This window comes from Diplotaxodon limnothrissa, linkage group LG13 (genome assembly GCF_057381915.1).
Source record: "Diplotaxodon limnothrissa isolate DT_005_m linkage group LG13, D_limnothrissa_male_GT1.1, whole genome shotgun sequence".
Lineage (NCBI taxonomy): Eukaryota > Metazoa > Chordata > Actinopteri > Cichliformes > Cichlidae > Diplotaxodon > Diplotaxodon limnothrissa.
Window position 1 is genome coordinate 18,993,111 of NC_140608.1, and position 22,584 is coordinate 19,015,694.

A 22,584-nucleotide genomic window follows, 5' to 3' on the forward strand; every position below is an offset into this window, starting at 1 on the left:
TCTAAAATGCAAAACCAACTTTGAGCTATGGACTTCCCAGTTGCACACCATACAATAAAGGGTGGAATAATCAGGAAAACCCTTCATCAGACTACTAACGTGATGTTCATACAGTGCATAATGCTGTGTCTTGAGATACTGATCCAGTATAAAAGAAACTCACAGAACAATAAACTTTTGCAACATCCATATTAACCTGATATGCTATCTGGTTTTTTTTGCCTTGAAAAGATGCCATGTGTAGTGAAATAAATGTCCCCAATGTGCCGATCCAGGGCTAGAGAGACCTTGTAGTCCAACCAAACACGTCTGTAAGTCCAGAGACTATGATTGAAGGATAATTGGGTGCAAGCTTATTGAAATGGAACCCTGTGATAGACCAGGAAATTCCAGTTTCATGGACACGGCTCTGGCAAGGTCACAACTGGGTTCGACACCTGGCTTCGTAAACGCCCCAAATGAAAACACCTCGAGGGAGCGTTTTGAGGCTAACTAGATTCAACACTAGAGTAAAGCTGGCTTTCACACCCGTGCTAAAGCTACTAACATTGCTAATAGATCACATGTTCACAATGATCTTGTGTTTTTTTAATTAAAAAAAAAAGCATTTTAAATGCTGTGCTTTAAAAGATTAGATATTCTCAGTGCCCTACATGGAAAAAGCAAACAAAAAAACCATGAAATGTATTTTCTGATACAGACTCGTGTTAAAAGTCTTGGCTTTTAGGTTTAAGTGCATCCATCTGCGAGTGCTAAATTGAAACTGTTCCTATGCATATCACGATCACAGATGCACCATCTGGATGTCTGGATTGGTGGTAAAAGATTAGCTGCTGATTTGCACATGATACAAAAGGTTTTCTGTGATTCTTCCTTTGTGTACTCTGTTTGAACAGACTCTCCCACAGGCATCGTCTCAAATTGAAATCATAAATTGTATTGAGTATTTCTCATTTATCTATTTGCTGGCAATCAATTGCCATGGGATCAAACTGTCGGCCACACAACTTGTGGAGTACCCGCTCTACCACCCGAGCCATGACTGAATAAACCCAGGGGACACTTTTGCATCTGTAACAAGATGACCAGGAGTGTTAGAGGCGTCTCTGTTTTCACACACACACACGGCACAGGCGTTGCTGGCTGGACTGATTCGGCATGGTAATTATCTATAATGATGTAAACAAGAAGTCATTCCACTCAGTTTGCTGCCGATGAACACCAATCTGTTGCAGTATCCATGAGACTGCTGGGATTTACTCAGTTGAAGCGTAACTGTCAGGCTATGAGAAAAGCCTTCGTATGTACAATAATGTATCTCACATCCCTCCTCCATGCTCAGTTCCTTTGATCAAAGAAGAAGCATTTATCAGATGGTGGCGGAAATGTTTGATGACACAGGTATTTCAGACTCGAGCACGACTCGAAACAGATGGGAGCCTACTGGTGGAAAAACAAGCTTTGAGCAAGGACCAGAACATTTTTGTCTGTACTGGTTCAGGCTGAGGAGATTTCAAAGCAAACAAATGCCACCGTCCACGTATCGTCTGTTCGAGAGTTTTTCTTTTGTCACAAACAATGTGATTCAAACGAAGCCTCCTTCAGGCAAATGACTTGTGAGTTTCTTTGAAAATCAGCATTGTTCCAAATGGCCCGTTCCAAAACTGCGCTTTAGCTGAACGAGACACCGCTAATCAGACCTAATTATCGCTATTATTCTGTTGGGTTGATCTCTAAGCTCGTAGCCTGTTTAAACTCTCTGCATTCTCTGAAAGTCAAAGCACAGGTAAGGAGCGACTCACTTTCTCATTCCTGTTGTGAAGCGGCGACAAAGGTAGACAGAAATGCCTTTTGTTCCCCTGCATTGCCCACATTCTTCAGGTATGTTTAATTAATGCATGCTTATTGTGGTGTTCGTTCTCATGGCGTCTGGTGGGAACGACATCTGTTCAATCAACAACTTCCTCTGACAGTCCCTCAGTTGGGTGCGAGCTGTCGCTTCTATTCTCAGATGGTACCACAGAGAGATGTGAGCTTCATAGAAATTCAGGAGACTCCTCACAGTCAGGTATAGCAGAAGAGAAAAAGATGAAGTAAAACTAGCCTGAGAGCTGAGTGGGTCTTATACTACTTGACTATGCTTTAGTACTTAAATTATGGGAAGCACTTTTATTATTGTCAGGGAATATTAACATATCATGCAATTGCTGCCATTTTCCTCATAGAACAACTAGATGGAGTAGCCTTTAGTGGAAGACAGAGCTTAGTGTGATTGATGTGGGCTCACTCTGCTTGTAATCAAGACACTAGCATGTTCGTATCAGCCCTCTGCACATAGACACTCTGGAGATTACCTCTTCTATACCCATCAGCTGTGATTGCCCCTCTCAAGGTGTGCAGAAATGTCACATTTTACATATCCTAACATTTCACCTCACATAAAGTTCTGAAGTTTTCCCCGAGTGAAGGGCTGTCACGGGAAGGTGATACGGCGGGGCTTTGACTTCTCCTTGCACCTGAAGCTCCTCCTTCCCCCTGTGGTTGACTCCTTCTGTATTAGGTTGCTCAGGTAATTGGGGTTCCAGTGGTCATTAACTCCGACTAGGTGGCATACCACGGCAACCACTATCACTATAATTGGATCTAATTGGCCCAGTGTTGCCAATGATTTGGATCAGACAAATAGAAATGACTAATTTAAATGTCGGTGTGACCTTTTGAAAGCTTCAGACTAATTAACTTTTGTCGATGCAAGCAGGTAATGTAGTGTATGTGGAAGTGTGCTCCTAGCAATGATTGGTTACAGAAGGGGCCTGTGTTATAATCACATACTGTGTCTAATTTAAGAACAACACCCTATAAATTCAGTGCACTACAGTTTCTCCATAAAGCCTTGGTGTCTCGATTTATTCTAGATTTTTCATTGCACTAATACGGATTTTAAAAAGCTAGATTGCTCACATATTAACAAAACAAACCAAAGCCTAGCTGAAAAATAAAGCACGGTGTCTGCACAGATGAGTATAATAATCACAACTGGAAAGCTAAATTTACAAAAATAAATTTCTGCTGACATCGAGAAAATGAAAATGGACTGCAAATATGTCTCGCTGTGGACCAAAAAATATTTACATGTCATTAAAAAATTATTTCAAGATGTGATTAAAAACGTCTGGGACTTGTTCCATAAAAATCATTAAAAAACATCTTATTTAAATTTGGTCAATGTCCCTTTTAGGGCCCACTTCTCATGTACCTCTGGACTTCAGCACGACTGCTATTTTTGGATCACTCCACTGAAGTCTTAATCTGGCCCTTTGCGCTTGTGCTGCTGCAGTGTGCTAAGGATCTTTTCCATGGTATCAAAACAGTAACCCTTCGTGGCAATTTTAACTTTGGGAACATGGATGAACATTTGGATGCTCTCACCCAGAGGAACGGCACAAAGCAAAGCAAAAAAAAAGACAAGCTAGCTCCTGGTGGCAACTTTGACTGCACTAATAATTTAAAAACAATAGAGTCCTGATGAGGTCACGGTCTCATCATCAGACATTATCCTGCATACAAAAGTCAATCTGAAAAGGAGATTTTTGTTTGAGTTGTGCACATTTTACATTCATAGTGAAACTGCAGAAAGGCTAGCAATCTAAAAATATCTGTAATGCTAAAAATGCACGAGGAGATAATCTTGAAGGGCAAACTTTTTATTACACCTAATAAATTATATGAACCAATCACATACATCCAGTATACATATCCACCAATTACACATATGAGTGGACTGGTCTGCAATACATTTAAGTGCAGCAGATTTTTACTGCAAAGTAAAGTAATAAAGTTGTACAACAAAAAAGGTACCGTTTGTTAGTCACACAGTTACTATGTATCTCTATGAAATATATGGGGGTTTATATTTATAACTACAATAACATTAACTAAATGCAATACCAGGTGATGAAGGTACAAAAACAACTATATTTTGCAAGCAGATGAGCAGGAAACATCTTAAAAAACAGAAAGAGGAGAGAAGTACACAGAGGAATGGTTTGTGCGTGACCTGCTCAGTACATAAATGAAAATTAATTAATCACTTGGGAAGTGGGTACACCAAAATGGAAAAGGATGAAGTACAAAGTCGTTAAGTTTGATATGGCAATATTTAGACACATAAATAAGAACAAAGACCCTCTAGTGCACTTAAACGCAGTAGTAAAAAACACATTTTCAATATCACGGGTGACCCACATTAAGAAAGATGGAACAGTAAATGTTATTTACTGCATATTTTATATCATTCTTGAGAGCCGATAGGATGCTGTTAAAACTCGAAGGCCAAAACAGAACATAAGTCAAGGTTAAATTCAACTTCTCACGCAAATCCCAGAGTGTCTCTATCTTGACGCCACCTTGGGGGCAAGTTCACTATAATACAAGGGTTTGTTTTGTCACTGTCATGTCAAACACATTATCCAGTAGGAGCTATCAGCTGTCATCTTCTAGCCGAGTGTGCATGTTTATAAGATATTGTTTGTGGGAATGCATTTTGGGAACGCTCTCGGGCAAAATGAATGAAAGCTAATGCTCCTAGCAGCCTTGGAAAAAGCCCACAGAGAAAGGGGGGGAGCTAATCCTATCATTCTACACCATTCATCTGCAATCCACTTGGCTTTCAGCATTTTCCTCAACGGGCAATTTGTGGCTTCCCTGCTGGATCTCCTCGAAGCCTGTGTGTTATGACTGCTAAACACTTCCAGGCCGCATGGGAGTCAGAGAGGAGGCCACTAAATACAGTCTGCGACCCTGTCACTGTCCGCACTGGCAGCTGCCAACCCACGATATGCTGCCAGAAATAGCTTAATGACAAACAGTTTCACAAGCCATCAAACTGTGGCCTGTCAAAGTCAAATTGTGAACAAAAAAGAGGCACGCAATAGCCACAAAATCACTAGTCAACAAGTAAAACGCTCCCTCTATCTCATGTACCATGACATAAAATCTTAGTTCTAATATCTTGACAAGATACTCTCCGAAAGGATAATACAAATAAAGACTTGGGTATTTTTTATGTTAAAAGTCATACTGTAGTATAAGTGGTTAATATAGTTTCTGAGCTTGAATCTGAATGACTTCCAGATGGTGGCGTCTCCCTCCATATCTCTTTCTGCCTGATAGACGCTATACTTGCTTCCAGGGAAGAATCTGAGCAGCTGTCCATGACTAACTATAATGGGGGACCTGTATTACCGTCTCCTCAGTTCAGGCTTTTCAGCTCTTTGGAGACAAGCCCCCATATGCATGTAAAGCACACACACTCCCAAGTGTATTAATAAAATATACATGTACACAGGTGAATGACTTTACTTTTATCAAGTAATGAAAACCTTAACTTGAAGAAATACCCTTTGAGTTATGAACTTCATTAGCAAGTTTCTTGGCTGCAAAAGAACTGCATGTCCTATGATTTGTTAGGACCTCTGCACACAGACACATTACAGAAAATCTTTATTTGTCTGATTTCCTTTAGGAAAAACCTTTTCATATATCACAGAAACCTTTATCAGAGCCATCTAGAATATTCTTGCTGTAAAAGGGCAGTTAGTGTTATTATCACTTATTACTACATAACTACAATCAATCTTTAAACAAGTCCAATATTTCCTCTTTGGGTCTTCACCTGAGTCTCCTTTGGAAACAACAACATAGTGTAGTGTAACAAGCAATGAGCAGAGGAGGGGGCTGTTTGACAACATGCTGCTCAATAGTCCAGAGCTGCAACTTTCCTGCAAAGCTCCCATAGCTCCCCTGTGTGTTGCTGGAACACTGGCATCCTGGCTGTGGGCTATGGTCAGTCAGAGCCCAGGGAGCTGTGACAGCCTGCTGCTCTTTCAGCCGCAGAAAAAAAAGCAAAAAAAAAAAAAAAAAGCACTGAAGCATAAGAGTCCTCTAGGCAGAGAAGAAATGAGCAAAGATGCTGCAGTAACACAGGCACACTCACATATGCCTGAGGATGACGCACGTAAAAGGCAAAGTTTATGTGTGCACAAACACATGCTATCACTATCCTGCGTGCACTGCAGTCAAATGATTTGGAAAAACACGCTTCAACGGCACATCGTCCAGTCTGCTATTTATCCAGAGAACAAGACAAAATGCAAAATCGGTCAAGCGGTAAAAGTATTCTACTGTATATCCTACAAGTGTTGCAGGACATTTAACCCATACAAATATTACGCTGAAAATTTACCCCCAAAAAATCAGAAACATTTCTGCAACCCATCCAGGAACTGCCTGAGGTTTTCTAAAAGTCATACTTTCGATCTTCCTCACTTCCATTCCAGCAGAGCTGCAAATCAGCCCAGCACAGTGTAGGAGAAGGAATGCTCTTCTATCTAATTTCTAACCACTGGAATACTAGTAAGCACGCACTCACGCACTGAGCTGCCCTAAGGTAAAGGAAGTGCATTTTCAGTCCTGAAATTTAGTGGTACTCTCTGTAAACTCCCCATCTTGACATGCTACATGCACAAGAAGTTTCTGATATGATGACTGTGGTAGCCATACCGTTGTGGAGCCCGAAGGGTGGCTTTGAGCTCAAAGAAATGGGGATTAGCAACCAATCGGTTCTCCTTTCATGCTCAAGTTTATCTTGTGTTAAGCTTTGTTTTGACTCCTATTCCTGTGTAATGCCCTGGAATCCCCTTTAGGGAGGCAGCCACCTACGATTCCCTGTTGTCCTGCCTTCCTTTGCCCACTTTACAGACCCACTTGGCAGCGGGCCTGTCGTCAGTGGGATCTCTCAAACAGCAAACCTCATAGTGAGACCCTTTCAGAGAGGCTGAAATGAGCTTAGAGCTGAACAGCTAACCAGAAACTTAGACACATTGTGTTGTGCACCAAGAGCCTGTGAGATAGTCGGTTAACAAAGAATTAGCAGAGAACCCTTTCAGCCTCTCTTCAAGTGTGTCTTGCATATCAAGGCAAGCTGGACTAAAACTAAATCAGGGCCACAGCCTTGCTTGAAGAAAGAAACAGCTATTTCCTTTTCGGTTTGGTAAAAAAGGCTGTCTATTGTCCTTGCAGCAAGGAGAGACCAAATGGACTGTGGCTAAGATAATGTAATGTTCATCCTACAAGGCCAGCCAATCACAGAAAACCACTGTTTTCACTGAAGGCCTGCTCAACTCACAACAGCTGTGTAAATATATTAGACAGAATCCTGCCTGCTCCTAGTAAAAACAGAAACTCTGTTTCTTATAAATATATGGATTATTGTATAAATAAATCAAGAGATAGACCTAATCTAAATAAATCTTTGGAATGTGCAAAAAAACAAGGATTTTGTGGTTTGTGGATGAAAGCACGTAAGCAAGGTGGTGGGTTCCCGTGAAGAGGCCCGAGATGCCAAGTGATTTTGCCGAGGTGCTCCCTTTGCCAGTGAGTTCTTGAGCAGAACACAGTGTAATTGCGTAATATGCTAATGCAATGTCACACTTGTGACTCATCTTTAGTGGATGTAACTATTTGAGAAGTTGCAGAATACTTGCCGCTCATTCTCATACAACCTCGAAGCAGCAAAACCCAACTACTTCAGACATTTGGCTTCACAATCCATTTAATTGCAACATAGAGGTGTCTGTTGCACTCACAATAAGTCATCTATAGAGCAGGAATTTGTCAACATCGTCTTTAATGAAACCGGCACTCATGTATGTCTCATTTTTCTTCCATCGATTGACTTCTGATGAGGCTGCAGGATAGTACACTGACACAGAAAGTGGGATTTGTGGATATTTGGTGTGACACTGTTTTACCCTCTGTGGGCAGGGCAAATCCATATATCACACAGCCCAGCCTGAAACATACAGTCCGCGCATGGCTAGAAGCTTAGATAGTGTGTGAATGATCATCTGCCAGCTGTGGATTGTGTGGGCATTGTCTCATCTAAAGCCCTTATGATTCAGTCGCATGCACCGTACCCATTGTTCTTCTGCTGTTTTAAAGAAGAAAATTCAGCTTGAAGAGGTGGCACAGATGTGTCCAAGAAACATCACAAATTACTTCTTGGTGCGGGAGACTTAATTTCTTGAAAACAAAAATGACACATCACAAATCTACACCAAAGCCTTTGTGGAATTTGAGAAAGGGCAGAGTTTTTTAACCTTAAAGTGGGTTGCCAAACAAAAAAAAAGAAAAATAACAGCGTGGTTATTCACAGTCGTAAAATAGAGAGGTGGGTACAAAGGCCTGCCTTTCATTTAATCACAACCCAAAGTAGTCTACATGAAAAGCCTTCATTTGACAAACATGAAACATTACCATTTTGTTGTGTTCTCTGTTGCTTTTGTTTAAATAAAGAAGATTAAGGCTTTTCAGAACTGTATCTAAAATGAAAGATGCTAAATCCTTTTGTTCCCGTACCTTTTCCAAATTTCCAAAATTTTCAAACACAGCTTTTCTCACTGAAGGCTTACTCGCTGTTAAACAAAAACACCAAAAGCATATAACTTGTGTGTTTTAAACTGCTCTGAACAGAGTCCAGTTTTTCCTCAGCCTAGCAGTGCACTGTACTCACCACAGTCTTCAAGTCATGCTCCTTCATCAGGTCGAGGGAGTTCTGGTAGCAGGAGGTGAGGTCATTAGTCTCTGTAGGGCCCACATGACCTCTGGCCACCGGCCCCACGGTGTGGATCACATCTGTCGGAACAGGACAAACACAAGCTCGTTTGTAAGTAAGCACGGCCTACTTTTAGCAAGGATAAATGTTTGAAGCTCTGTGGTGGTAAGTGGAAGGCTATAAAAACAATCTGCAAAATCATCAGCAAAATACACAACGTGGGAAAGTTTGTCTTCACAATGAGACAATGAAGAAGGCAAGATGAACCTGCTACCTAAGTGAGTGCATTTATTTAGTAAATGAAGCAGCAGCTTAGATAGAAAATCAATTACAAGATTCTTTTATGCTATCCACTCAAATATTCATATCTCTCCCTGTACTCTCTTTCCCTTCGCATAGTAATGTCTTTACCTGTCAATCACTGGTCTCCTTGTCTGGCCTGGCCAGACCGAAGAATGCAACTTCTTAAATGAATCATAGGCGCGATGACAGGAAAGCAGAAAAGAATCGACTCGGTGACTTGACAGAAACATAATCTTCTGCATTCTGCGTGGCTACCCTTGGCCTTCTCAATGTTGGACAGGCCAGGTCAGCATCAATATACAGGATGTTACTCTGCAACGCCCAAATAGCATACCGGGTAGATCACAAAGACTAACTACGAAGAAAAATAATTTATGCAAAAAACAAAAGTCTGCAACAAAAATGATTATATACATGATGACTCACCAAAAGTCATGATGCCATTCTTCTGTTTATTCAAACCCAGACAGTACTAATATTTCACTATATCCAGCAGTGCGGGCCAGTAAATCTTCATTTTTAAGCAAATTAAATATAGATCATTTCTGACCCTTGGATTTGTAATTTAATGCAGCAAATTCTCATTACTAAAATATTAAACCCTCTCGAAGGACTTACCCAGAGCTGGTTCATGTAAGAACTTGCAAATAAATCGCAGTGCAGCCAGCGTTTTCTTATGTTTTCTTACATGCGACCTCAATTATTTGATATGAAACACTCAGCCTCATTTTCCTGCTGAATAAATATCAGCTACATTCCTAATCTACTCTGCCATAAATAATTTTTGGATAAAATTTGATTCTTGGTTCACTCTTAAAGCACATTGTTAAACCACAGCTCATAAAGGAGCATTTTTATAACAGAAGGTTGTAAAGTTATGACATGCATATATTTATGGGGCATATTCATGGGATGGGAGTCATCACCCTGGCAAGTTAGCATAAAGGAAAACGTTTTGGTTTTTCCCCCTAAAGGTGTGGTTATGGTTGTGAAAAGATCTACAGCAGTGGTTCTCAGACATTTTTCTGGCACGGGCCACTGCAGAAGCCAGGGAAAAAGTTCACAGCCTACACCACACAAGTTTGAGAACCACTGGTTTACTGTAACCCAAACTCCTATTTTTTTACTAAATACTGAAGAAAAAAGACTGAACTAAAAGAAAGTAAACAGCGGCTAACGAGTAGAATATGTCAGAAAATACCAGAAAGGATATGAACCCCAGACGGAAAGTGCAGCATATCAGTCACACCGCCCACAACACGACTTTCAAGTCACAATTTGTTGAGATGAAAGCAAAGAGTAGCTATTACACATTTTAGTGTGACAATCATTAATACTTCATGATAATAAAAAGCAGGGACCTTTATCATCAAGAAGAGTTTTCTAATGTTGCTTAAGGGGTAATATTTAGTTTTTGGGAGAGGTCCGAAACAAGGGGCCAGGTTGATCCCAATGCTAAACCGAGGTTGTGTTGTAATGAGAATAGAACTGTCTGAACTATTCCCTTTTTCCAGAATTGCAGACTGAAAATTGCATAGCACAATGTGGTTATAATGGGACACGTGGTAGTTGTTTTTCGTGCATAATTCATGAAGTTCACTACAAGAATGGCCACATGCCAATTATAGTGTGGGTAAGCGCCAAAAACCAGACTACTGGTGAATTCATGAAAATTTAAGCAGTTCTTATTTCATCAGTATGGATGCCTCCACTTGTATCCTCAACTCTTCCACATCAAATAAATATTTATACAACTGTGTTTCTGTAAGGTGAAAGACATGTTTCCCTTTGTGACTAAGGAGGGTTATTACAGGAAGGACAGTTTGTTACGGTAGAGCTCAGAGAGACTCTGGCAGCTACTTCACCGTCTCAGTAAACTTCAACACAAATGACCTTTCTACCCCCGATTTATAACGACCGGAATGCTCCATTCAAAGGAAAACCCAGTATTTCTTTAAATTCAAGGAAATCCAAGAATTAAATCCAAGTATTTGCAACAAGGTGATAAACTCCGTCAAGCTAATATCACTAAAAATATAGGCTCGTGACTCAACATCATACTTTTTTAAAGGCTTTTGAGTGCACAGTGGGGGTGTGAAGTCAATCCTTCTGCACAGACTCGCTGACGTACAAAAGAACTATGTCAACAACAAAAACAAATATAACCTTGTTAGTATGGTGTTTTAGCTATGGACAGCTTAACCTTGCTTAAAAGACAGAAGTCTCTCTTAGCATAAAAAGTTATTTTTCTAATGCTTTTGAATGATGTTTTTCCAACAACCTAAATTGCACACAGATGCTCTTCGCAATAAGAGCTTGAAAAGCTCTGACGGGTCATTATTAACATTCTTCATCATTTTGCCTTTTCTCTCCTGGTAAAACCCTCAGCTTTTATCATCAACTGCACCCATTAGCTTACAAACGCATCAGTGTTTTTCCTTTTTCCCCTTTGTAAGAATACTGACACATGTAGACCATTCTCTCAGTGCTGCCTTTCTTCAAGAGGCAAATAAATTTCTATCTTTACAGGGCTGAAAAGATTTCTGGTGATTGTCTTGCGCCGGTTGGGCTTAATTGTGGAGATATACAAATACAGGCCATTTTACCATAACAAGCATGGAAAACAGAGTTAAATGTTTTCATGAAACACATTTAAAGGTTGCTTTCTTTATACTAGACAAGCCAGCAGAGTTTAATCTATGAGCATACAGAAAGTCTTTAGAAATTTCACAGATGTCTTCTTTAGCTTTCTCACTCATACAACAACAAAACCCATGCACACGCTTTTGCCTTCAGCTTCCATTTTCAGCAAAGATTCTTTTTTTTCTTTTTGGCAAATTTTTGATCGACTGGATTTGTTCATCTTGGTCTTGATGGTTGCTCGGGGCTATAACGTCAGTGACATGATTGCACCAGCAAAGATTGATGACTGCCATTCAAACTTCGTACTCTCTCCCCATGAGACTACAGACTCCTCAAAGAAAAACAAAAGCAATCCCAAGGTTTGTTCCTTTTCCCGTGAGACTCAAAGAATATTTATGCGTTAAACCTGCGGTCGCTGGACAGCATTAAATACCACAACCGGACCTCAAGATCTGATCTGTTGTTCTGTGATGATAATACTGGGTTATATTATTTTTTGCTGTTTTTCCTCAAGCATAAACAATTTACTTGATGTTTATCTTGTCTATTATGATTACTCAGTGTGGGCAGGTTTATTCCAAAATGCCTAACCATTAATTCTAAGTGGGTGTCTTGATTGCTGAAACTGGTAAGTCCTCCACTATAAATTAAGGAAACATGTCACATTATGTTGCTTGTTGTACTGCAGATGTGGCACAATTATCATACATTTCCCCTCAGTCAGTTCTTAGCAGTCAATAAAAAACAGAAGTGAAATGGGAAAACGCACAGCAAGCCAAGAGAGTAGAAAAAGAAAAGTTCTACTTAAGAAAAAATAAAAAGTTGCTGCTGGTCTTTTTGTTGTCGTTAAAGCCCAATCGACACTGAAAATTACAACAAAAATGCATTATTGGATAAAATAATAATAATTTCTGCCTGAATAACCTGAGAAATTGTCCTGTGATTCCCATTTTCCTTTGCAAGGGAGATGCGTATGTTCATTCAACAGCAAAAGACTCCAGGGAACACCGCAGCAAGTATAAAGGTGAAGATGCTGTTAAATGTTTATGCACTAGACACAAACTAGCCATCCGACAGACTGAAAATGATCCTCGTTTCAACCAAAATGATCATGAATTTAGAAAATGACTGTGCTGTTGGCAGGATGACAGTGCCCTTATCTATAAGGTGTGGGGGGAGTCACTGAATGGTTTGATAAGAAACTGATGTGAAGTATTTTATATCACAAAACAGCCGTCACAGTTGCCATCTCTCAGTCCAGTTGAACACCCAAGGGAGGATTTGGTCAGACAGCGCTCTCCACTATCATCCTTAAAAGACCAAGAATTAGAAGAAAGGTGTTTCTGCCCCCAAAGCGCACTCGCAGAGACACGCTACTGTTCTTGTACCATGTGATGTCCCAGTTAAGACAATGTTGTTGCTTTTTTGTCTTTCCCCTCTGTAATTTGTTACCTGTCCATATAAAAGCTCGCTGCGTCCACATTCTGTTCTCTCCTCTTCTAGGCCATCATGTATTATAGATAATAGTGCACTACACAAATCTATAGGAAACCATAAGAAGGTAAATGTAATGCAGTCTATATTTAGTTCATGCAGACCTTCAAATGTCAGATGTACTTTCACATATTCCGGTGAATTGCACTCTGTGCATAGTGCGTCTGCGTTACACATGGCAACTCGAAACGTCGACTCAGTATTGGCATTATTGATAGTGTTCATAGAATTCAGCTATTTGAGATCCTCAGATCAGGGGCAAAAACATAAAAGAATTAAAAAAAATAAATCCTGAGATGAAGACATCCCTTGTGGTGAGATATTTCTGTTATCGGAGAACGACTGGACACAAAATGACCCCCGAACACACCAAATGTAGCGAATGTGTAAGAACATGTTAGACAAGCCCACTAAAGCGCTCCTCGGCTCTCCCAGAGCTCAGGAATAACTACCAAGGGGACATGCTCACTTCAAAGACGCCACTTTCTTAGCAACTACAAAATCTTTTGAAAAATCTAGACTTCATTTAGAAGTGAAGTACCATGTTATTTCAGAGAGCGACCAGCACTCCACAGCCTAATCAATCTTTCATTTTTATATGCCACGTACCATCCCAGATAATAAAATACAACAATATTTTAAATTTATAGTTAGGAAGCTGGAAACACGGCCTGCTCCATATTTTCTTTTTTTCAACTTTTTTTCAGACCCAAAACCCAGTAAATGTGTTCAAAAATATTTGAACACATTTACTGTAGCATGGCTTCTTCTTCTTCTGAGTAATCTGATTCTTGGCAACAGAACGGGAGATGCAAACCTGCGTGCGTCATCCTGACACTGCACAAGGACATAGCAGTCTTATATATAGCCCATTATTTCCAAAAGATCATTTACACTTTATATTTTATTAAAATTGTACAAAGAAAAGATGAAAACTTATGACTAATAAGTTATTGTTTGCTGTTTTAGAATGAGCAGGATAAACTGCTGGTAGAAAATCCCACCACTAGGTTAAACAGGATTGGGTATAAAATGAGCATCAAAGAGATGCTGAGTAATAGAGAACTAAAGATATGCAGAGCTTTGCTGCTCTGAAAGACACAGTTAACATTTTCAGGATCATTTTTCCTCAACATAAAATTGTATGAAGTTGGGGATCATCATATGTGCCCACAATAGAGGAATTCAAGAAAATCTATGTATGCAAGTGTGGGGTTGACAACTACTACTGAACGGCCATGCTGTTTGAGATTTCAGGGATCAGTTACATGTTTCAGCAAGACAGTTACACAGCAGAAACAGCATGGCTCACTAGTAGTAAGAGCTTGTAGTCCAGACTTGTCACCTGCTGAAAACACTCGGTGTACCGAGAAACGGCACATATGACAAAGGAGGATGTGAACTGTTGAGCAGCTGAAATGCTGAATCATGCAAGGCTATTGAAAAAAATCACATTAAAAAATGAGTGCAGTTTGCCCCCTAAATTCCCAGACAATTACAGGATGCTGTTAAAAGAAAGCGTGATGCAACACAGTGGTAAACGTGCCTAAACTGTCCCGGCTTTGTTGACGCATGTTGCTGGAGTCAAATACAAAACGAGCATATTTTTCCACAAAGAACATAAAACCCCTGTAAACACTGGGATTGTGTTGTCTTTGTTCATTTCGTAGTTAAACACGGGGTTTAATCACTTGCAAATCGATGCATTTTGATTACATGTTGCAGCTTCCTGAAGTCTTTAAACAGGGGTGCAGCTCTATTATGATCCACAAGCAAAAGACAGTAATCAAACCACTTTGTGTTGCATGTTGGCAATTATCTTCCACACTTAAGAATCAACAAAGCACATAATGACTTACAGTCCATTAGGAAATTCAGCCAAAACTGCAGTCGCTATTTTTATGTGCTAAGTCATATGTTATATGGAGAGTGAATTGTAGTCTTATTAGTTTGTATGATCCTTACTAATAGAATTAAGTGTCTCTATAAAGTTTATGACTGATGCCTAAAACTAGTGACTGTGTTTTATGTGTGGTACTCATGATTTCACTGCACTGGCTAAGCTGTATTCAGTTCAAGTCAGAGGTAGCTCACTCACTAACTGTTCTCCATTAGGGCAGATAACAGTATCATTGCTATGTCATTTAAATGTATTGATTTATAAATTTCTTATAAATATGACGGGCGATCATGGCTCAAGAGTTGGCAGTTCGTCTTGTAATCAGAAGGTTGCCGGTTCGAGCCCCGGCTCGGACAGTGTCGGTCGTTGTGTCCTTGGACAAGACACTTCACCTACCACCTACTGGTGATGGCCAGAGGGGCTGATGGCGCAATATGGCAGCCTTGCCTCTGTCAGCCTGCCCCAGGGCAGCTGTGGCTACAACTGTAGCTGCCTTCACCAGTGTGTAAATGTGAGAGTGAATGAATAGTGGAATTATAAAGCGCTTTGAGGGGTCCCGAAAAGCGCTATATAAATGCAATCTATTATTATTATGACAACATTTATCACAAATAAAGCTGTATTGTGCGTCAACTGGAAGTCTCCTTTTATAAGACAGTGAAAACTTTACAGAAATACTTCAGGGTGAATTGAAGAAAAAATGATCAATAAAGTAAAGAAACAGTCAACTGCAATATGTCGTCTGTCTGCCATTAACATTGATTTTTCTCTTTTTTAAATTTCCCACCAAAAAACCTAAACAGAGCAAGGAAGTTGTTGAAAGGGAGGTTCAGCAGTGATTTCATGGGGTAGAAATCTGTTAGCATCTGTCGCTCTTTGACAAATCTATCAAAGCGGGTCATTTCCTTTTTACTGGTTGATGAAAAAACACAAGAAGTCACATCAGTGTGGACATATCTGTTCATAATGTTTAGCTTTTTTCTTTATTCTTATATAAGGAGCTAGGTATCTTGTTTATGTGCTTTATTCTATTTATTTGTTCTGAATAAACTTGCCATTTAAAAAGCCCACTTACTTTAATTGTTGATTACATGACTTATTAGTAATTGTAACATTAATAGGAGATAATACTAATAATCCCAGTAATATTGTGATAACATACACTACACAAATGCTCTATAATTTCATGGTCTTGGCAAACCAATCAGAACGAAGCAATGATACTCCAACTTTCTTTCCAGCTCTTTCATGCTTGTATTAATTAAACACTGCTTCCACATGATAGCAAGTACGTGCCAGTCACTGTGAGCAGAGAGGATTCATCCATCTTTTGTCAGTCATGAGGCTCTTTTCAATGTGCTCAATGTCCCATGAAAAAAAAAAAAAAAAGCAGGTAGCATCTCACACTTCCTATTCCACAGTCTCTCAAAGTAACTCGCTGTCAGCAAGCCAGCCTAATCCACTGTGTGAGTGTACCATGGGGGTTTTGCAGGCGAAGCTCCACCCACTACATAGCTTTAAAAAACAGAGTGAACGACGTGTTTTTTTGTTTGAATTTAGACATAAACTCTAGCACTCTGTGTGTACACACAGTGCACATGTGTTGAGGTAGAAACACACAACGGAGCTCTTGCCACTTACAGTAAGACCGGCGAGTGTGCCTCTGTGACGGCTCAATGTTAATAGAATTCAACATTAATCAAGTGATTGTATTTGTATTTCTCCTCTTAACATACTGTAGCGCTGAGGCAAATAGCCATGGCAGTAAGAGAGTACCTGTTCAGATAAAGATCGAATTTCCTTCCAGTAAAACTGTAATGTATACAGTAGTTGCCAGGCATTGCCACTCAAACTCTAATTCCATAATACCCACAAGAGTGACCACATTTCCAGAAATTAAGTGTATTTTGGCATGATTGCTAGCCTAAACCCTCTCAGCATGCACACAGCTGTCCCACGTTGCTCGCTAAGGATTACTAAATGAAGTGTGTACACCCACTCGGACATGGAACTGGTGTTGTCATGGTGACAGAGTGCAGAGCGATCCCCTAATGCTTGCTGAAGCTCCAGTATGAAAGAGGGGGCTTTTTGCAGACCTGGAATCATCTGACGCATACTGAGCAGATACAGTTGTTAGTGCATTAATATTCCCTTCTTTAAAAATGGATTAGGGGTGTCTTAGTGATTATTCATACACTTGGCTTTCAAAGAGCTTTCCCATTGTGAGTGTCACTGAGGTTCTGTCACACTTAAATAGGCTAAGGGGGTAAAGAGCAAGAGGGGGAGCAGTTACAAAAGGATGATGACAGACCATCATACACACATGCAATATCACACCAATGTTTTCCAATGATTGTGACAAAAAGTATTAAACACGCTAAGCTAACATTTTACTGATATATTTTATGCATAAAGTGAGCTATACATTCATTTCATTATCTTGTGTGTCTTTAGGTTTGTCTGCGTGAGACACTGAGGCTCCATCTCTACTTTTTCCACATTTTAGGTGGCATTTTTATGATGCACCGATCAGCGCTTGTCAATCATAACAATTCACAAAGAAATGTGTCATCCTTCTGGAGTCACGCACATGCGGCACCGACACACATCCACGCCAGCATAAAGTACAGTACAATTCAGTCCGCGCTGCTTTCAAATGTCAAGAAGCTCTCTGAGTAAAAGCAAAGACCACTCTAATTGAAAGCCAACTCTCAGCCCGCTGGCACACTTTTTTTTTTACTGCTTTACTGTACTGAAAAGAAGGTGAGGTGTGTGTGTCTGTGTGTGTGTGCATGACTGAGTGAGTATGCACTGGCTCCACACTGAAGGACAGTGGGAGTGCAATGATTGTTTTGCTCTACACATGCTGTAAGAATGGCCCTGGTAGTGTCTACAGGGACGATGGGCCCAGAGTAAAAACGGAGGGAGAAAGTCACCGAGCAGCACTGCCAGCTGTTTCATTGCTTTGGGCTTACTATAATATTCCCCTAAGCCTGAATGAGCTACCAGGTGACACTGCTCTCGACAGCTTGTTGCACGCTCCTTTTCCCCCTTTGCAAAACATTTTTGAATAAAATGTGAAAAAGAGTGTATTTTTGCCACGTGTGAGGCAAGACTGGCTGAAAAAACAAACAGTACGGCCACAATTCACAAGCTCAAACAAAAAAACTTCATGTATACAGTGTGAACACATTTCTGTAAAACCATGGGCGTAACTTTGTGCTGAACATTGGGGGGGGGGGGGGGGGGGGGGGGGTCAAGATCTCTCTGTCTAAGTAAATAAATAAATCTGGGTAAATTCCCAAATTATTAAACATGCAACTATTTCGCTGGTAATAACTGAAATGAGCAAAGAAAACCAACAGCCTATTTATGCAAGATAATATTGGCTGGGTCTGATGGGGGGGGGGGGGTCATAACCCCCCTGGAAATTACGCCCCTGTGTAAAACAACATAACAAAATCACAACACACAAAGCGCACTGTTTACTTATGTTTGCCACCTTAATGACTGATACAGAAACTACAATCCTCATTACATGACAGCCATTTATGACATCACAACAACTTTGATTTCACTGCACCGTAAGGAGGGAATCTGGATGTTTCATTAAGAATATTTAAAGCAACAGCGCATATATGTTGCCTACATGCCTGCATGTGTGAGAATAAGAGTATAACTGGAGCTTTGGTTGAGAAAATTCAGCATCAGATACATCATCTCTGCTTTTACAGGCCTCGGTTTGTGTAAAGGGGCTGATGAAGCCTCGATCCAACATGAAGTGATAATGCAGTTTGTAAGAAGCAGCCCTGCCGGGTCACATCAACCACGTTTCTGTAGTGAGGAAAATATATTTTTTGATTTTCCGCTACGACGCGGAGCCCCTCAGACACACCTTTGAGGGATGCGGTTGATGAATCTGACGGGGCCGGTAAACTACGGGTAGACTGCAGATATTTGAATTCCAGAGAAAAAGATGTCATCTGTACAGACCCATGCAGCAGGGATCTACAATATTTATTACTCTCTTGGTGCTTTTTCTTGCAGCAAGGTGCCCTGCGAAGACAGAGCTTTAAAGGCAACCTGCTTGTAAAGCTTCTTTGTTTGTTTTGAATTAAATGTACAAAAACAAAGCGCACACAGCCACAGTGCAGCCTTTCATCTCCGCACTGCAACATTACACTGTGATCTTGTTACCTGCAACCCAATCGCTCGGGCGGTGCATCGTAATTCTGCTGGGGGTCTGTACCAACAGGTCCTTGAGTTGGGCTTCATGAATCTTTAAATGGCAGTAGATTTCCACATACACACATGTATTTGTGGAAGCACAGCTGCAGGAAGAGTGAAAGTGATGTGGCCTTCAAAAATGCTATTACCGACGATTTTAATTAAGATATGTTCACTCAACGTGGATTTGACGGAGAAAAAAACAGCGGGTGGAGAGATTACGCGTGCTCTCGTTCCAGCAACATGTGCCACACGCTTTCCAAATTATCCTAATGACAGTAATTACAAAGGCATATTCAAATTTATGTTTAGTAAGTAAGGCTTAGGAAATGGGTATAAATATTATTGTGAATGGCTTCGCTGTATTTCACCAATAGAGATAGAGACGATGAACAATCACACTATTTTTATTTTAGTCATTAAGAGGTTTTGCCTGATGTCTCCTTTCCCCACAGCTATCAGTGTAAAGTGCAGAGCAATAACTCAAACAAATGCCCAAGAGCTGGAAAGCAACACAACTTTAAATGGTTAAAATTCAGTAGAAATGCAAATGAAAAACAAATCTAATTAAAATAAATAAATATTATTAAATCTCTGTGCAAGAATTGGAATCATTCGCACACATTTAGTGTCACAAACCTTTAAAAAAGTACTATTTAGCCAGGCTAGAGTGTGTATCTAAGCAGTGTGAAACAACTAAGATGAGCCGGCAGATTTGTCTTGCTCATAGATATAAAAAAAAAAAGTAAAGTAAATGGAGCTGAAACGATCCAATAGTTTCTGCGGTCTTTAATGTGCTTTTGACTTTGTCAGTTTTTGCTTCTAAAAACTTCTTAAAACTGAGTTGTTGTTTGTTTTGCATATCTCAGCCTCAAGCAAATAAATATTTTTGCTAATCAGAGCCTTTTGCCTTTTTCCTTTTTTCAAATGAATGATGAACTTGACAAATGCAGACCTAAGTATGACCCCCCCCCCACCTTTTATTTTTTTTCCCTCTTCCTCTTTCTTATTTTTTTAGTTCAAAGTAATATGATAATGCCACAAGCCCTTTGAAAATCCTGTTCTTACATATCAAAAAAAAAAAAAAGTGCCAGACATGGCTAACATGCTGACACTCACAAGGCTGCTCTGTCCCCGGGGCTTTACTCAGGCCTGTCTTCATGAACATGTGAAGAGGTGTTTTAAAATTTCTCCAGGTTCTGAAAGATTCATTTCACTTATTACGTATGAGTTAAAACAGCTGGAGAAGAAGGCTACAAAACAAATACTAACACAAGAACATGCTTTTTTATGAAGCCTGTCCTTTCCACAGTAACATTAAAAGGAAAAAAAGAAGGGAAAAGGCAAGAAAACAACACAGGTAAGCTTGAACAAAAAGGAAACTGGTGGGCAGTGACCTTTTGGAGCTACCTTTGAGTCATAATAGAGCGGTCAGCACTTTTCTTATTTCCCGGTTTAGCTTCCTCTCTGTCAAAAGCTCCACTACAGAGACAGCCTACTTATCAACTCCTTTCACATACAGGGTGCCACTCATTACTCATGTATTCATAGCCTTTGCGGTTTAATTACGAGACTAATCACAACAAACTATCTCCTTCACTAGTGAACCAGCTGCTTGAGTAATGTGGGCCTGAGGGATTGAATGCGGCTAATCAGTTCAACGTACAACGCGTTTTTCTTCGAGATTACTACTACAGCTACGTGGCGTTCGATTCTGCGAATTATCAAATTTTGATTAACAACGCCGTAACACAAGAAAGGGGAAACACTTCATGCATTTTCTCCGTATAGTAGGAGAGAGAGAATCTGCAGCAGTCGCTGCTGATTTCGTAGCAATTTTCAATGCCTTACTATTTTTCTCAAGAAATGACAACAGTCTGAAGAAGCCAGTGCAGCACAGGCAACATCATTTACAAAAACAAAAAGACAAAAATTGGTGGTTAAGATGTGTCTTTCCACAAGGAGAGAATGCAGCTAACCGCTAAATCACCATGTCCACCCACCACAATATCAATAGTACAATTGCTTGCTTGTTCAGAGTATGACCTTGTAGAAATGACAGAAGAATGACTACGGCGGTCCTATTTTTCCAAGACACGTGAGTCAGTGGAGTGAATATGGCCCCATTACGACTCCATCTGTGAGAGCACGCTCTTATCTGTGCCTTTTTCAGGTACCTTCACTGAAGAAGCTGTAACAAGGACCCATCCAGCCAGTGAGATCTCACAGTACCCGGGTCCCAAAAGGTAGGATCTTCCATGCACTCGCACACATGCGGATTATCTACAGCAGCATCAAAACTTGCCCGACGGTGTGTCTCTGCAGTGATTTCTGTGAGAGGTCCCCATCAAAATAAATAGAGGTCACTCTCAGACTCGTCTCTTCTCTCAGCCCTGCTTCACCTGTGCTTCCAAACACCCACGTAGACAGTTTCAGAGTCCCATGTGGAAGAAGCAGAACTGTGACCAAACTCCTCCAGGGAGCAGCTAGCTAGCAGTGGTACACCTGCCACATAATATATCAAAAGACAGGGAACACACATACACTCTGTGCTCGGTGACTTCCCGTGCAATGCAACCAAAAGCTATAAGAAACATGCTCTTATGGGAATACATTACTCATCGGATAACATACGGCCACGTTCGAATGCGGATCAGACTCGCTGGGTACGGTTGACGTAAACCCACTGGAAGTACACCCTGGATAGATGGCAGAATAAAATCTCATCAGGTGCCAGTTTGGAAGCAGGCCAAGCTCTGTCTCTTTTTCAATTCTCCTTCCTTCTCGTTTTTCTCTTGCTTCAAATCAATCTCTCTTTCTCCCCCCCCCCCCCCCAAATTCCTCCTGAATGGCTCTGTCTGTCTCTCAGCAGCGTTGTAAATGAAATACGTTGAACTGCAGAAAGGTTTATGTCTGGAAAACACAAGGTCACGCGTAGCATCAGTCAGCTCCCCACCTGCTTTTACTGCAATCTGTTTGCCGTGTGTATTTATCACAGATGCAGCCATTTCTGCACCGAGGGCTGTGCCACGCTGTGCATACGCTCACTTTGTTACCCCCAACAGAAATGTCTCACTGGGGAGAAGCCTTTAGTAGAGCACATATAAACTCTCGCCTTTTAGTAGCATGGGAAATGCTGAAATGCATACATTTATGGGGCCTTTTTCTGAGTGCTGCACTAAACTCAGAGTTTGACCTTGCCGCCGCTCTGCGCAGGCCTTTCGGAAATGCTGAAGTGACTGTTTTAAACAATGGATAATTAATGGTCTTTATCGCATTTGTAGGAGTGACTTAGATATGTGGTCGTGTCATCATATGGAGCATATGGAGTTGGGTTGACAAGTATTTTGTCTTTGCTTTCTTGTAGTTTGTCCTATTTGCAGTCTCCTTATGCTCTTCTTTC

The 22,584-nt window shown here is 40.5% G+C and overlaps 1 protein-coding gene across 2 annotated transcripts in view; it reads right to left on the reverse strand.

Annotated features, from left to right (window-relative positions):
• macrod2 (mono-ADP ribosylhydrolase 2) overlaps positions 1–22,584 on the reverse strand; it is a 438,355-nt gene that overhangs the window by 137,805 nt on the left and 277,966 nt on the right. For both annotated transcript variants that reach the window (XM_085368817.1, XM_085368818.1), the window contains one exon: positions 8,573–8,694. In XM_085368817.1, the coding sequence (XP_085224943.1) occupies positions 8,573–8,694 (122 nt within the window). The remainder of the gene's footprint in view (positions 1–8,572; positions 8,695–22,584) is intronic.